This window comes from Miscanthus floridulus, chromosome 1 (assembly GCF_019320115.1).
Source record: "Miscanthus floridulus cultivar M001 chromosome 1, ASM1932011v1, whole genome shotgun sequence".
Lineage (NCBI taxonomy): Eukaryota > Viridiplantae > Streptophyta > Magnoliopsida > Poales > Poaceae > Miscanthus > Miscanthus floridulus.
The window spans coordinates 109962674-109980272 of NC_089580.1; the positions used below are offsets into that span (position 1 = coordinate 109962674).

General features: G+C 47.3%; 1 protein-coding gene across 1 annotated transcript; it reads left to right on the plus strand.

Moving 5' to 3' along the window:
• The first annotated feature begins 12189 nt into the window (after positions 1–12189).
• LOC136461305 (anthranilate O-methyltransferase 1-like) lies at positions 12190–16903 on the plus strand. The gene is made up of 4 exons (XM_066460655.1): positions 12190–12264; positions 12382–12825; positions 16124–16393; positions 16526–16903. The coding sequence occupies exons 1-4, from the start codon at positions 12190–12192 to the stop codon at positions 16901–16903; spliced, it is 1167 nt and encodes a 388-aa protein (XP_066316752.1).
• The last annotated feature ends 696 nt before the right edge of the window (positions 16904–17599 follow it).

The window sequence follows — 17599 nt, forward strand, 5'->3', positions numbered from 1 at the left end:
TGGGGAGATCTTGGCATGCATCTTAGGTGTGTGGTGAGGGTCGAGTCGACCGAGTAGGATTCCACAACGAGCTATTGAGTGAGTATTGCTGGAGTGTGACCTGAGCGCTCATTGAGAGTTGTACTTGTGCTAGGACTGGTTTGAGGTATAGACTCCATGGAGGAGTGGTCTTCATGGGATGAATCCTCAGAGTAGAGGTGCTGATGAAGCATGGGGTGTCAGAAGCCCCTTTGCGAAGATGTCTTATTCGGTCACCCTAAGGACTTATATCTTCTAGGAACTGGTTCATAGGAATCCTTGCACCCCATTCACTCCTGTCTAGGGAGAAATCGGTTGTGGACTAATTTGGGCGATGCCATTACTGCTAGGTTGTAAGTTGATAGTGTGGGGGTGAGGATGTTGAATCTTGAACCCCTCTAGGTGCATATTACCACTTGTGGGGCCCGGTATTTACATTTCACAGTCTCAGCGTGTCGGAGAAATTTGGGGTGCCTCAGGGCTAAGTGGCAGGATGGTATCATTCCAGACTAGAAAGTAGCCGAAATCAGCCTAGGCAACGATGGTCATCGATGATGGAAGATCTTGTGGATAGTGTAAACATCTTCAAAGTGTATGGTTGATCGATCGATACATATGCCGTCTTTTTGGCTATGGACCTTTCCTATGTTACTGCTTCACTTGACTAGAGAGGTGTCCTTTCTTCTCCCCCGGGTTTGGTGGTCTTCGATTGTTAGCCGTTAAGGCAAGGTACAAGATGGAGTTGTCCTTGCTGCCTAGAGAGTGAGAGTGTGGTGAGATGTGTGTGATGGTGGGAAAACATGTGTGGATGAGAAGGGTTAAAACTTGATGAAATACTATTAAAACTTGATTATACTCACATAGGAAACTACAGCCACAAATAGGACTTTTGCTCTACCCTTGCATTCCTATACCACAAAGCATAGGGTGGGAGCCAATGGCTAGTAGAAATCGTATTGATAATTGTTTGGCAGGTTTCGAGTTTGAGTACAACTTCTAGGGAGATGGTTAGGAGGATTAGAGGTCTCGTTCTATGCTCGAGTTTGGTTCATGAAGATGAAGTCTATGCCCGCTGCCGTTCTACCTGATGTTGTTCTAGATACTGTGTGCTCTAAGTGATTCTGCCAAGTAGTGATGTAATAATGAGTAAACCTTGCTATTTGTACTCTATAGGACAGGTATTTTGATGAGGACATCACCAAGATGGAGTCGAGGATGACTCCAATTCGAGAAGGGGAGGATGATGAGGACATCGCCACGCTGGACACACCGACGCCATGGTCTTCCCCAAGTTCCAATTCATTCACAACTCAGCTGCCACATCGCCCTCGGATTCAGCAGACACGTCGTCACTGTTTCGGTCATAACTTCCTCATACGACATCGAAATGGGCCGTTCTTAGATGCATTGGAAAGGGGACGATGACGCCGTCGTTTTGGATCTGGTCCCAGCTCCAGAAGGTCCATGGATCATTCTATGTGACCACGGCAAGGTGCTGCGTCACCTATTTGGGCCAACTTGGCCATGTATCGTGTCGGGCCTTAAGCCCAAGTTGTGGGCGCCCAACCCCTAGCCGTCCCCAACCCTAGGTCGAGTCTTAGACTATAAACACAGCCGCCGCCACTGCTACACAATGGGGTTTTGTTTAGAGTTTAGTTTTCCATCGAGGAACTGAATCATTCATTATAACTGTGGTGACAAATCCTTTTACAGTGATCCAGGGCCCCCGTTCTTGATCTCCTCCACTGTGTCGATTAGTCCTTTGGAACCGAGTTCTTGAATCCTTTATTGATATTCGCGTCATTCATATTTGCAATTTCAGATTGCGTGTTTTACCTTCTTGCTTGTGCTCTTCGATTCGCTTGCAGGAAAAGCCTTCTTGGCGAGGTCAATCAAGTTGTGCTTGGTTGATAACCAACGGAGCAGTGGTGTAACGGTTGCAGGGTTCGAATCGTGTCTGATTTGAAGCCAGATCACCAACGTCGAGATCTCCACAAATCGAACTTACTGGCTACCTCTCGGAAGATCGGGCCTGTACTCATCATATTTGATGTATGACTTGTGATATCGACTATTATTTGATGTTGTGATGAACATCTAGGACTATCACGTTATGGTTTGAATCTGTGGATTTCCCTTCATGGAAATCGAGATCATTCAGTTGGTATCAGAGCCATACTTGACCCTAGGACAAGACCCTTAGGATTGGATGATAGAATTAGGAGTGAAAACTTGTCTTTTCGGTTATATGTACCGACCTTGCATCTTTTTATGCATGGCTTACCCCTTTCCTAACCTACTGACCCCTTCTCTTGGACCGTAAATGCAGATAATGACCTTTGAACGGCTTCTTATCGATGACAAGCTCCACGATGGGTACGCCCAAGTACTCATTGAAGTGCTTTAGGTACTCGGCGTTCCTAGGGAGACATGCCAGTACTCATGCCACTACAAAGTTGGACCCAATGGGCCCGAGGACTACTTCCTAGTCACTGTCCAAATCCTCACTTGCAAGGAAGTTCCTGAGCTGCAACCCTTCACCAATGGTGAGGTAGAAAGCACCATTACTTCTGTAGTTTAGTACACATTGTGGTCTGCCCTTCGGTTCATGATGCATGATGCAAACGAGCATCTCAAGAGTGGACCTTACCACCTGCTACCGTGAGCACTCAACACCTTGGGGAACGCCAAAGAACAGTGGGAAGAAGTTGAGGAAGCCCTCATCGCTGATGGAGGAGACTGCCTCAAGGTCATAGGGAGACACATGCTCTACCAAGACAGGCACATCCTGGAGCTAGAAGACAACAATCATTGCCTCAGATAGAAGATCTATGAGCTAGGAGAGGAGCAATGGGCTAGAGACGAGGAATTATCTGAAGCAAGAAGGAAGAATGTGTCCAACAAGGTCCACCTCGTCGAGTACATGAAGACTGCCATGTACCTACAAGACACCTTGAAGAGGGACTAGTAGGCCTAGAGGAAGTCAGATGCTCGACTCCGCAAGGAGTATCAGCAAGTGCAGACTAAGCTCCCATGAGTCTACCGCAAGACACCACGAGAAGAAGAGTTTTTGCTAGATCCTTGCAACTCTAGACTTGCTTCCTGAGGCAAGAGTGACCCAGGAGTATGAGGAGGCCTAGGAGTTCGTTAAGCGTATGCACTACACTGACACTGACCTGTAGGAGATGGATAGTAGCACCACCTCACCACCTCATCAGGGTTAGATTCTCAGAGATCATCCAATAATTTAGTAGTTGTAGTGTTGATGATGAGACTTGCATGGCAATGAGACATGACTCACTTTCTGAAGTAGAGTAGATTGTCCCTCGTTTGGAGCCTACCTGCGTGTAGTGCGTGTTGCGTGAGTCTTCTAGTGTAGTTGCTGGAGACATCGCTATGTAATAAACCAATATAATGAATGTTTGGTTATTAATGCTTCTTATGGTTGTTCTTGCTTCTTTTGTTTGAGTGTATGGCTAGATTTAAAACTATTTTAAATCACCTAACTACTTAATAATTCATAACCTGATATTTGTAGCAAGATATCGTGCCACCGCTCTAAACGCTTGTTCCGCCATTCCCCTTCCCCCATACCCTCTGGACGTGGTCATGGTCGTGGCCATGGCCATCATGGAGTGTGTGCTATTGCCCACATCGCCTTCAACCTTGAGGAGGTGGGACCTCCCACTAGAGATCAACTTGTGGAAGAACCGCCTATCTAGGAGGCGCCAAATGATGCTCAGCCTAGGAACAAGAATGCTCCACCACCACCCCCACTCCTATAAGAGGTGACGGACCACCAAACGCGTCTCATGGAGACACTGGCTAAGGGGCTACTGTACCACAATGGAGGCCCGCCCAATGACTTCCAGAGGAAGCTAGAGGGTTTTCTCAAGCTGAGGCCTCCCACATTCGATAGCTCCGACGACGACCCCATCACTGTAGAGGACTGGCTGCATGAGATGGAGAAGAAGCTGGACCTAACCACTTGCTCTGATGAGGAGTGTGTTGGGGTCGCTGCCCACCAGCTCACCGGCACTGCACACGCGTGGTGGGATAGCTTCAGTGACACCCACCGTGATCCCACTCACATTTCATGGGAGGAGTTTGTCGAGGCCTTCTGTGAGCATCACATACCTAAGGGCATGATGGATGCCAAGGTGGAGGAGTTCAGCAACATCACATAGGGATCCCAGAAGATCTAGGCGTACGCCAACCGTTTCAATAGAATGATGTAGTACGCCCCAGGCGAGATAGACTCTGAGAAGAAGAAAATGTACTTCTTCAAGAAGGGTCTGAACAAACCCATCAAGGTGGCCATCTTGGTTCACACCTTCTACACCCTATGGGGGTTGATCAACAAGGCCTTGGATATGTAGAAGGACCATCTAGAAGATGACACCCTCTACAAGGAGAAGCGCTAGTTCAAGAGCACGTCTCACGCCTCGACACCTTAGAGGCCACGTGCTCATGTGCCCTCGCTTCCTCACCCTCATGCTACCTAGGGAGCCGCACCCACTCCAAGCCGTGGAGGTGGTACCTACACCACCAACTACCACCACCCTACTTAGCGCCAGACTGCTTAGAACCCCAACACATGGAAGGCCGATGCGCCCACTTCTATAGGCAGCACGCCCTTCACTTGCTACGGTTGTGGCCAGCCGGGCCACAAGATCGCTGACTGTCCCTTGAAGAACGCCGCAGCGCCTGCTCAGACTCCCAAAAGATAGGCTCCTATTCAGGGTACACCATACAAGAATGTTGCTGGAGCCACTCAAGGCCACCTCAACCACCTGACCACGAAGGATGCACCGAATGCCCCCGACGTGGTGTATGGTATGTTCATAGTGCTTGGAGCCAAAGCTTTGGTATTGTTTGATTCTGGTGCCACATGTTCATATGTATCCATCAATTTTGCACGAAAGCCTATCCTACCAGCAACTCCACGAAAGGTACGTTAGACCTTAAATCTTGGGACAAGATTCCTGTGAGGGGGGATGACTGTAATGACCTAGGTTTTCCAAGAACACAAAAACAGAAACTTAAAAAATTTTCTAACTAAACCCATGCATGGTGAGTGTGCATACTAGGAAACCACCCTTGTAGTTGCACAAGTAGATCCCAAGTTAGCATGTTTGAGCATATGCACTTAATTAACAACATGAGTTGCTTCTTTTTAGATTTATGCATGTTAATAAAATTATGACCAACTTCTTTTAATTCAACTTGATGTGTGTGTGCTTCCAAGGCTCTAGCCCAAATGTGGACCTTACTAGACCTAGTGGACCCACCCATACTTGTATACAAGTATTGGCTACACTCATACAAGTATAGAAGCCCTAGAATGGAGTTTAGAAATACAAAAAGGAAAGGAGAAAGATGGAAAAAATAAAAGATGAAAGCAGCCTAGCAGCCGCACCCACACCACTGTGGCCTAACTAGCACGCCCGCGATGCTCAGCCTACCAGCGTGGCCCAGCCGAGTGCGCTGCCGCCCGCGCCCCTTTCCCTCTCACCGTGAGACCGACAAGCGGGCCCCATAGGACCCACTTGTCATCCCCCTCAGCATGCCCCTCCTCTGCTTTTTCTCCGTAGAGCAGAGCATCTCGTTGGCAAGGGAATCCATGGCCGCGCCTTCGCATCTCAACCATTAGCCCTCGAGCCGTTGGCCACCCATGCATGGATGAGCGCCACGTCCTCAATCCGTGGCCTCAAGACCTCCCCCAGCTCGCGCCGCGCTGTGGTGACATCCACCTCCGTGGCCCCGCACCATGACGCCACCCCATCCTTGCCTTGACCATCCGTCGTTCGAATTGGGAGCGCTAGCGCCCGCACAACCACCTCACGCACCCCAAAACACTAGCCTAGGTGCCCTAATCACCATACACGTACCCCTCCATCGCCACCCACCATCCACCGCCATCGCCATAGTCGTGAGTGGCTATATAAGCCACCCTAGTGCCCTAGCGCCTCTCCCATACCCCATCGCCACTCCGTGGCACCCCTAACCACCCATGCCTGAGTCCCAAAAGGAGGAGAAGGAGGAAGGAGAGGAGTCGAGGCCGCCGGAGTACGGCCCATGGTCGCCGAAGCTGAGGATGATGCCCGCTCGTCCTCATCGTCGTCGCGGTTCTACCTGCACTGCCTCAACACACCACGGCCGCAACTCACCACTGCGCCGCTAGCATTTCTTCACTGCCACCATGGTGAGCCTGCTGCCCTCCCTTGCTTGTTGTAGCATGCCCACCATGGCCCCCGCCGCATGGTTTCCCCACTAGGAAGCCCAAGACGGCACCTTTTGGCCATCACACGCACACACGCGGCCATGCACAAGCCACTGCACTACAACTTCGAGCCATTAGAGCTCGGGAATGCTGGTGCGCCATGCCACACGATTGTGTGGCCGCCATGGCAAGAGCTTGGCCACGGCGAGGGGCATTCCGCTTGATTATAGACTGTAAAGGTACATGCGACCCCTTGGAGACCTTAGCCTCGCCATGGAACACGTTCTGCACTAGCTAGTCGAAAAAGAGAAGCCTCGGGAGCCGCTGGTCATGTCCGCCTCATTGGGCCACCGTGTTCCCATGTTGCCGTTGTGCCATAGATGTTCCCATTGATTCCGGTCACCTCGTTGAGCGAGGAAAGGATGATGATGTTCATCGTGACACTGCACACCTAGCCACCTAGTTGGTTGACTATCTAGGCCACTCTAGACCTTATTTCACCGTCACTAGAGCCTTGTCGAAGCTCCACCATGCCTTCTACCGTCGAGCGGACCCTGCCACAAGAGATGGTCACTGGCGCCGCCCTTTGTGACCCTATTGCGCGAGCCGTTGCACCATCATTGCCGCCATGCCCACCGTTGCCATAGCCATCCATGGCAAGCCAAAAGGCCTCGCCTTTGTGCCCTTGCCACATTCGCCTGACCATGAGGAAACCCTAGGAGGCCATAGAAGCTTCATCGAGCCCCGTTGCACCTTGCTTCACTGCCGGCGAGCCACCATGACGAGGAGCGGAGCATCCCCCTTTTTCCTTGGTCACCATTCTATGAGCCTCATAGACCGTGAGCTAGAAAGAAGAGGGGAAGAGAATGGCGCTGGTCCACCATAAACTAGAGGAGGTCCACAGTGCCCCGACCACTTCGGTCCACCGTGCACCCATCCTATGGAAATAGCCCATATGGATCCAGACCCACCATGTGGATGCATGTAAAGCCAACACATGTTTGTGCCAGCCCGGCCCAAAGTCCAGCCCGCCAGGACCAGTTTGAGCCTGGTCAAGCATTGAACATTGACCGTTGACCGATCCCACCTATCAGTCTCTACTGAGCCGCGAGCCAACCAGGAAGCGATACGTATCATCACCAGATTAATTCACCCCTTTTTATTTTTTAGAAAATGGTTTAAACTTGGGAAGTTTATAGTAAATTCATCTGACCTCAGAAAAATATGAAACCAGTGTCTAATTTTTTCTAAAATTAAGCTATACGTCATAGGCTTGTGTCTGAGTGCATTTGAATCTTTTGAATTTCTGTTGCTTCTTTGTGATCATTTATAGGAGTCGCTTATCACGGCTATATGTCTCGTTTGCCAGCCCTAGAGGAGCAGAATCCTGAGGAGGACTATGACTACACAGAGGAGTTGGGAGATGACCAGACTGCAAGTGCCACGTCCCACCTAACCTCATAGAATCCTACTAGACATGCAATAATATAGTTGCTAGTGCTCTATTTTTAAGCAATTGAACTGTGATAGGTTGCATGGTAGAATTGCTTGAAGCCTTTACCTTGACGCAACCTTTACCCTTGCACACCCGCTGTTAGGCTAGATGCTCGCTTACTACTTACTACTTGCTTCTACTACGCATTATATATGTGATGTGATGCTTTGTGAAGGATTGTTTGTGAGTGGCTAAGGCACTTGGTGCCCATAATATGGAAATAAAGTGATAACAACTTGGGGAGATCTTGGCGTGCATCTTGGGTGTGTGGTGAGGGTCGAGTCGACCAAGTAGGATTCTACGACGTGCTGTTGAGTGAGTCTTGCTGGAGTGTGACCTGAGCGCTCCTTGAGAGTTATACGTGTGGCGGGTACCGGATTGAGGAGGTATAGACTTAGGGGAGGAGTGGTCTTTGTGGGACGAATCCCTAAAGTAGAGGTGCTATTGAAGCACGGGGTGTCGGAAGCCCCTTTATGAAGATGTCTTGTTCGGTCACCCTAAGGACTTATATGTTCTGGGAACCGGTTCATAGGAATCCTTGCACCCCATTCGCTCCTCTCTAGGGAGAAATCTGTTGTGGACTAATCTAGGCGATGCCATTACTGCTAGGTTGTAAGTTGACAGTGTGGGGGTGAGGATGTTGAATCTTGAACCCCTCTAGGTGCGTATTACCACTTGTGGGGCCCGGTATTTACATTTCACAGTCTCAACGTTCCGGAGATATCTAGGGTGCCTCGGGGCTAAGTGGCAGGATGGTATCATTCCAAACTAGAAAACAGACGGAATCAGCCTAGACGACAATGGTCGTCGATGACGGAAGATCTTGTGGATAGTGTAAACCTCTGCAGAGTGTATGGTTGATCAATCGATACATATGCCGTCTTTTCGGTAATGAACCTTTCCTATGTTACTGTTTCACTTGACTAGAGAGAGGTGTCCCTCCTTATTCTCCCCCCAAGTTTGTTGGTCTTCGGCTGTTAGCCATTAAGGCAAGGTACGAGAGGAGTCGTCCTTGCCGCCTAGAGAGTGAGAGTGTGGTGAGATGTGTGTGATGGGTGGGAAAACATGTGTGGATGGGAAGGGTTAAAACTTGATGAAATACTATTAAAACTTTATTATACTCGCATAGGAAACTACAACCACAAATAGGACTTTTGCTCTACCCTTGCATTCCACTGCCACAAAGCAAACGCAAAGCATAGGTAGAAACCAGTGGCCAGTACAAATCGTACTGATAATTATTTAGCAGGTTCCAAGTCTGAGTACGACTTCCAAGGAGATGGTTGGAAGGATTAGAGGTCTCGTTCTACACTCGAGTTTGGTTTGTGAAGATGAAGTCTACGCCCGCTACCATTCTACCTGATGTTGTTCCAGATGTTGTGTGCTCTTAGTGATTCCATCAAGTGGCGATGTAATAATGAGTAAACCTTGCTATTTGTACTCTGTAGGATAGGTATTCGACGTATGACTTGTGATATTGACTGTTATTCGATAATGTGATAATCATCTAGGACTATCACGTTATGGTTCGAATACGTGGATTTTCGTTCGTGAAAATTGAGATCGTTTCACGTGCTGCCACACTTGCCAGATCTAAAAGAACCGATGGAGTGAGATGAGCAAAACATAAGAAGAGAAAGTGGGAGAAAAAAAAGGAAAGTTAGCCCTCGGCAGGTCTTGGTCGAGGCACGCGACTGCTGGTGTTTGCCTCGACGTGCAACGTTGCTGGAGCTTCCTGGCATAGGGCATGGGCTTCCCGAATGACACCATATTTATATATGCCATGGTTGAGGCAAATGCCGGTGATGCAAAGATCCAAGCAACACGACACAAAGCAGAATCCAACTTCCATCAATTGTTGTGGTCTGTAGATGGCGAAGGAGAGTTTGTGACGCTGAACTCGGTAGTAGAATGGAGAGAGAGATAAGTGGAAAGGTGATGAGTCCATAGCTCCTCAAGATGTTTACGGAGATATGTCTAGCAATATTTAAAATATAGCAGCCAGTAATCCTCTAATATCCTTTGGTCTTAAATTTCGCATTGTTATTTTTAATGAGAAATATATCACAAACACGAAGAAATTTACTGCTGTTGGCGTGTTGTCGATGATCAATTTTAAAGATACAATTTTCAACAAAGAATGAAATATGAAGCCAAGAAAATATACGCTTATCGGCTCCATGCATGTGGATATCATATGAATTATTATTGACCTAAAGGAGTGCTTTGCAGAGAAGCGGTAATTTTAGCATGTGTTCCTCTGCATACAGGAGATCAGATCGAGATTCTAATGGTGGTGATTTGCATCATGACCGAATTATTAAATAATGTGTTAGTCTTTCTGTACTGTTGTGTGCGTCATTGTTTATTATAGGAGGTCAGACTAGCATCAGTTTTGGTGCCATATTACTTTACATATAATTGGCTAGGTGTCGACATGCTGGAGGCTAGCTAGTAAGGTGAGTAAGGGAGTGTTTGGTTCCATGTACTAAATTTTAGTCCATGTCACATCGGACGTTCGGATGCTATTTAAGAGAACTAAATATAAGTTAATTATAAAACTAATTACATAGATGGAGACTAATTTACGAGATGAATTTATTAAGCCTAATTAATTCGCCATTAGCATATATTTACTGTAGCACCACATTGTCAAATCATGGACTAATTAGGCTTAAAAAATTCGTCTCGCAAATTAGCCACAATGTGTGCAATTAGTTATTTTTTTCGTCTATATTTAATACTTCATACATGTGTCCAAACATCCAATGGGACAGGGACTAAAATTTCCCTGTAGTAACCAAACACCCCCTAAGTTTCCTTTTATTTGATTTTGGCCCTTGTTGAGTCCGAACAAAACACGTTAGTTGGTTATAATAATAATTTTGATAACACATTAATACATTTCCGTTACGAATAATTCCTTTTAGAGCTTGTTTGTTCAAACTGATGCGTCCTTTAAATAGTCAGGTGTTAAAGCTTCATTTAACCATGCCGAGTAGCTCTTCTATGCAAAGATGATATCCAACAATAATACCAGGTTGCGACAAGACTGGTCATCAATGAGTAGTAGTCTTCTTTGTCAAAAGCTGTTTGTCCCCTGGAAGTTAGCGTTGTCTCTTGCTTTGTTATTTCAGTTCAGTAGTTTTGAGATGTTAGTTCTTTTCAGTAGCTTACTGGTGCCTGGTCTGTGCGCCTTGGACGTTTGGAGTTTGGTCTCCAAAAAAAACATTTTGTAACTCTGTTTTTCCCTTTTTTTCGTCTAATAAAAATCCGGCAAAGCTTTTGCCGCCTTTCTAAAAATACTTTCATTTAAGCAATTGCTAGCCTCTAAAAATCTATCTCATAGATCAACAACAAGTTTATTCAGGATTATAGCCTTTGTGCCGTTAATAAAATCAGTTTTGATAATTTATGATTTTATTTTGACAAAATAGATCTATATAGCTATGAGTTGTCAAAATTAGTGTTTTTATCTCTTTTGTTGCAACACATGGACAAATTGGCTAGTATATTAAAAGAAGTACTCCCTCCGGTTCTCTAAAGCAAGTCGTTTTGAGGTTGTCTTAAGTCAAACATTTTAAACATTGATTACAAATAACTTCTTTTGGGTTGAGTTTGAAAATATGAAAGTGATGTAAGTAAATTCATCTCGAAATATAGTTTCATAAAAGTATATATTGACTATATTTTATAAATATTTACGTACTTGCTAGAGCTCCATCACGGCAGCTGTCGCACAGGGAATTAAAGGTGAGGCTAATTTCTCTATCCTTCAATCTCTCAATCAAAAACTATTCATTATTGGTTTTTACTTTTTGAAGATTGGATTTCATACCTAGATATTACCTGTCCTATGATCTGAAATTATACAGCACCGACAAATTGTAAAGATTTGTTGCTGCTACGCAGTTACAGTTGTCTTGATACGAAGACCAGATCCACGTGTCCGTGTCGATACAAAATCTTCGGAGCTCATCGTCGGTCCCCACGTTCAATTACTGAGTTCAGTAAAAAAAATCATAGCCCGAGTGCAACGTATGGGCAATTATATAGTGGAGTATATAATAAATGTAAATAAATATGTATATAATTAATGCGTCAATGGATCGGAGTCTCTTGGAAGCATGATGCACGAGGATCATGTATATGCAAGATTGTTGTTGAGAGATTCTGCGTAGCAATGACACGGTGGTCGTTGAGAGATTCTGCGTAGCAATGACACGGTGGTCGTTGAGAGATGCTGCCCTCTCCAGAACTGTCAGTTTGTGTATGCACGTTTATAGGTTGAGAGAGTTGTTCGGCTTATGGTTTGTGAGAGAAAGCATGAAACAGGTTGCTAATAACATGTCCTCTCTATAAAAGAATCCCCAGTGAGCGTGCATATAGAACCAAAAAAGCACTGATCGGGCGTATCTAAGCTGTGGCGCTAGCTGAGAATCTATTGCCTGCCATGAAGGTAGAGAAAGTGCTTCGCATGGCCACCGGCGACGGAGGGAACAGCTACGCCGCCAACTCCAGGCTCCCGGTTTGTACCCCTTTTTCATGCATTTCGACTGCATGCAGTTCAGTGGACAAGGAGTAACTAATGTAATGGCACTTGTTAATTATTCGATCCATTTCGTGAATCGAATCGGTGGAGCAGGAGAAGGCCTTGATAAAGACGAGGTCAATGCTTGAGAAGGCCATACAAGATCTGTACACGTCGACGCTCACTCCTCAGGGTCAGGGCATAATGGTGGTGGCTGACCTCGGCTGCTCATCGGGGCCTAACGCCTTGCTCGTCGTCTCCGAGGTGATGAGCACACTCCGAGAATGCCTCCGCCGCGAGGAGATGGACGACGACGACCGGCGCCACGGCGGCATGGCGGCGGTGCAATTCTTCCTCAACGATCTGCCAGGCAACGACTTCAACCTCGTCTTCCGGTCCCTAGAGAGATTGCAGAACTTGGCCTCGGAGACTGAGGCTGATGATCCGGAGCTTCCGTGCTACGTTGCCGGGCTACCAGGGTCCTTCTACACGAGGCTCTTCCCATCCAATAGCGTCCATCTCTTCCACTCGTCCTACAGCCTCATGTGGCAATCCAAGGTACTCCCTCCATCTCCAATCCAAATAAATAAATTTCTAGAGCTTTTTTACGGTGGTCGGGAAAATACCTTGGTACTTTCAGTATTTCTATTTTCTAGCTAAATAATTGAGAAAATTTTATTTATAAAATGTAATTGATATATTATAGTGGGTATATTGGCAATTGAGGTTGTGCCCAGACTAAGCAGAAGTATACATGGCCAAACGGGCCGCCCATGCACGGGCACGACAGGGCACGGCGGCGCAGCCGTGCCATGCCTGATAGTGCGGTCGTGCCAAGGTTGTGGCCCAGGCATGGCACTATGCCCCTTGAACCGTGCCGTGTCGTGCTGCTGGGCACGGCGGCCCCCAGTGGCGGTGTCGGCCCTGGCTCGACGAGTGAGGCCACGCCATGCCGTTGTCGCGCCACGCCACCACGCGCCCCGCGACGTCGCCGCTCCACGCCGCTGCAGACCTCACGCCGCCATCGTCTTCCACTCCGCCGTCGACCAGGGGAGCAGAGGAGCCGCCGTTGTACCGCGCCATGGCCGCTGGAGTCGCTGCGTCTCGCCACCGCCACCGGAGCCACTGCAGTGAAGGAGGCCGTGAGGAGAGGCTGTGGGAGGGAATGGAGAACGGGGAGCAGCGGCCTGGGAGGGAAGGCGCGGGGAATGGGGAGCGGCGGCAAGGAGCGAAGCCGCGTCCCGCGCGTGTGAGGGTGTCGGAGGAAGGGGCGGGATCAGGATGGGAAACTCAGAGGCGTTGGAGGATTGCTTTTATACCTAGGGTTTCATCCAACGGATGTTGTTCATCCGATCCAACGATTGGAAATAGCTGGGCCGCATCATGCTGACCTAAAAACCATGACATGCCCGGACCGGCACTATGGGCCAGTGAGGCGGCCAAGGCACGGGCCCGATGCCGGGCCGGGCCAGGCACGGGCACGAGGTAGGGCGTGCCGCACCAGGCCCGTGCTGGCCTAGCGGGCCTGGCCCGTTTCTTTTTTCGATTGGATCCCTCCGCGACATGCCTTCCGCTCGGCCATGCATCCGACGCCGACGCCTTTGCTGCCGTGCGCTAGGCCATGGGGGCTACCACTAGCCCCACCGGCAGGCCCGTCTCGTGTTCGCTCACTACGACGACGGGTGGAGGCAGCTCGCAGACCGCAGGATCTACACCACGGAGCTGCTCAGTGTGCGCCGCGTTGGCTCGTTTAGGGCCGTGCGCGAGGAGGAGGTCCGCTGGCTACTACGCTCCGAGCGGCTTCGCCGGGGCAGCAGCAGCAATAGGCGGTGAACCTGAGCGAGATGGTCTCGGCGACTCGGCGTACGTGGCCGACGCGTCCATGCGTGGCATCAGCAGCAGCAAGTTCAGGGACATGATGTCGTCGTCCATCGACACCATGATCCAGGAGCACCAAGACAGTAGAGGTGCCGTCGCCGACGAGGACTTGCTCGACGTGCTGCTGACAGTGCTGAGGACCCAGAGGGAAGACGAGCTGCTGGATCCACCCCTCACCTGCGAGAACATCAAGGCCGTCAGCATCATCGTATGATTTCCAGCTCTTAATCAGAAAATCATGATAGATAATTCACGACATATTTGGATTTTGGAGGGAGCAGCGAGACTTTGGCAACCACAGCAACCACGCTCTAGTGGACCATGGGAGCTCATAAGGAACCCAAGAGTAATGCGCAAGGCGCAGGACAAGGTCTGGCGAGTCCTCGCCGGCCGTGCAGGAGATCATCACGGAGGACAGCCTGAGCGGTCTGCATTACCTTCTGCTCGTCATCAAGGAGGCACTCCGACTGCAGCGTCCGGCGCCGCTGCTAATCCCACGGGAGTGCTGGACACCGTGCCGGGTCCTGCGATTTTGACGTGCCGCTGGGGGTTATGGGCCATCGGCAGGAACTCGACGCCGGAGGAATTCTCGCCGGAGCGGTTCGAGGACAACGGTGCCTTTGACTTAAGTAACACACCCGGCCTAAAGTTACTGATTGACCTTATATCAAAAAAAATAATAAAAAAGAAAAATAGATCTAGCCCCACCTATTTTTGGTATTAACCTCATCTATTTGGTAAGGCTACATCTTATTATTCCACTGTCTGATCTCGCCGTATGGATGGCTCATATTTTTTTCAACCATCGTAAAATTTCTCAAATTTCTAACCAACCAACATTATTACTGCTTAAATAATGATTTGTTAGCGTGTTGGTTTGCGCTAACGTCCATAACGATCTTTCGTGAGATCTGATGACGTACTGTACTGAGATAAAATAGGGATCGGAGTTGGTATCACATTAGTTTATTCGACGCTTCAACCTGATCACGTGCGGTTTAAATAAAGAATATATGTATAGTAGATCTATAACATCTATACAGATCGTGATATAGATGTATAATACTGGCCAATTTTAATTTAAAAAAGAGACAACACTGACATCGTAAAAAAAACTATAGATAGCACTTCTTTATCCGGAGGACGTACGGAGGTACATGTCGTTGTCCTTGATCCAAGTCTCGGACGGTGGTAAGCCAAACTAACAAGAGCGAAGGCAAGCAGAAGGTGTATAGAAACAGTAAATCATCCCCTGCCTCTTTATTCATGAGGATACTATTTAAAGAGCCTCTTTTTACAATTAGCAGACCCCAAATATTCCCCACACCAACTCCGGATGCCAAGCATATTCCTACACTAGGAGGGGCATCACGGTCCATTTCGTTACACTCAAGTCAAAGTCGGGCTTCACCGCCGGTGATTGGTTCTCTCATCACGTCCGCCTTCGCCCGATCAATCCTTTGATACTTCGTCCAGGCTTTCGCATCCGTGAATCTTGGTCATCGTGTCGAAAGGCCACTCATGCAATGCAAGACTCCTAGGCTTCGCCTTTCTTCCTTCGTGGGCTTGTCCCATGAAGCTCCTTGTTCCCTGCGAAATAGGTTGTTCCGATGTTGGTCAACCCAGGCTAAGCAAGACAGGCGAAGGGGTCCATAGCAAATTAAAGGCAGTTTTTTTTTTTTTTTTTGACGAAAACAGGAGGGGTTGCCCCCCACTGAACTTTTATTATTAAAACATTATATAATCATAGCAAAGGGAGTTGCCGACGCATGTGTTTGTACCTCCAACGCAAAGACATTGTAATTATTGAATCCATGAAACAATAATTAATGCAACTATTCTTATAGAATATGATATTTGAGTTTTTGAATTAATTCAAAGTAATATGAATTTTTGAATGACAGCATTTTATTAAGTGTGTCCCTATCATTAATCATGTTCCTATTGTATATGCTGCATGTTGGTATTCATCTAATAGGTCCCTGAGGATCTCACAAACGGGAGTCATCTGAATGAAGAGAACATCTACATTGGGAAGACTACTTCACCGACCGTGGTAACATTGTTCCAAGAACAATTCAGAAAGGACTTCAAGTTGTTCCTCGCATTGCGGTACAAAGAACTTGTTTTTGGTGGCCGTATGGTGCTAACATTTCTAGGCCGAAAGAGTGAAGAAATGCTGATGCATGGAGAAGTTGGTACCATGTGGGAGTTGCTTGCTAAATCTCTGCAGTCACTGGTACAAAAGGTAGATAATTAAATCTTGCTTCTGATCGATATCAAATAATGTGTCATTTATTTTCAAAGGATTTCTATTACAAGGAATCTATCTAGAAATATACAAAACCATCTACCTACCATAACAGTGCATGCATGGCAGGGTCGCGTTAAAAAGGAGAAACTGAGCTCCTTTAACCTGCCATACTACGCACCATCAGTTAATGACGTGAAAGCCTTGGTTAAGGAGGACAATCTCTTTAACATCGACCACATCGATCTCTTCGAGTCCAACTGGGATCCCCTTGACGATTCAGACAGTGATGTGGTGCCTGATTGCGACAGCAGTGGGGAAAATGTGGCGAACAAAAGCATAAGGGCAGTAATGGAGCCCCTTATTATGGAGCACTTTGGTGACGCTATACTAGATGAGCTGTTCGTGGTGTTTGCCTCCATGGTATCCAAGCATCTTGAGATAACGAAGGCAATGTACCCCGTCATTGTAGTCTCCTTGAACAAGGCCGGCCACCCGTTGAATTGACTGTAGGTATGGCGCTCGCGATGTTAATCCGTCCTGGACCACTTATGCATTACGGATAAACTTGGAACTATCAACCAAAAGACCAAAACTGCAGACACTATTTTATATGAGCATGTAAAAGGCAATGAGGAATAAAATAACCTTCAATCAATACCTTGTCATTTTGTGTGCAACATTTTGTTTCACAGTAATGAGAAAATTAACTATATACATCTTGGGTAAACATTTATTCGAAGATGTGCTGTAATTATTGGCTCAAAAATAAAAGTATTATAATTTGATCAGAAATAAAACTTTATTTATTTGCTAGGTTTGTTTATACTATAAATATAAATATATTTGTGCATTGCAATTGAAGCAAAAATACTCACGTATGCCTAGGTTGACAAACATGCTTTTGAGCCCACTACAGTCATGCGGGCATTGCCGCATGGCTGAACATGCCAAACAAACTTGTGTCAGATTAACGGCTGTTAGGCCATATCAATGGGAGTTTCGTCTACATTTGATAGGTTGTCACATAAATTTTTTAATGAATGTCAACGATTTTAAGAAGAGATAGAAGAAGTGAGTTCCATGAAGATGAAACTATCATGGCTCGGTTTCCAACTCTACATGAGTCATGGAACTAAGGGGGTGTTTAGGGGTTGCTCTGCTCCACGTTTTCAGCTCTACTCCACGTTTTTTAGCTAAACG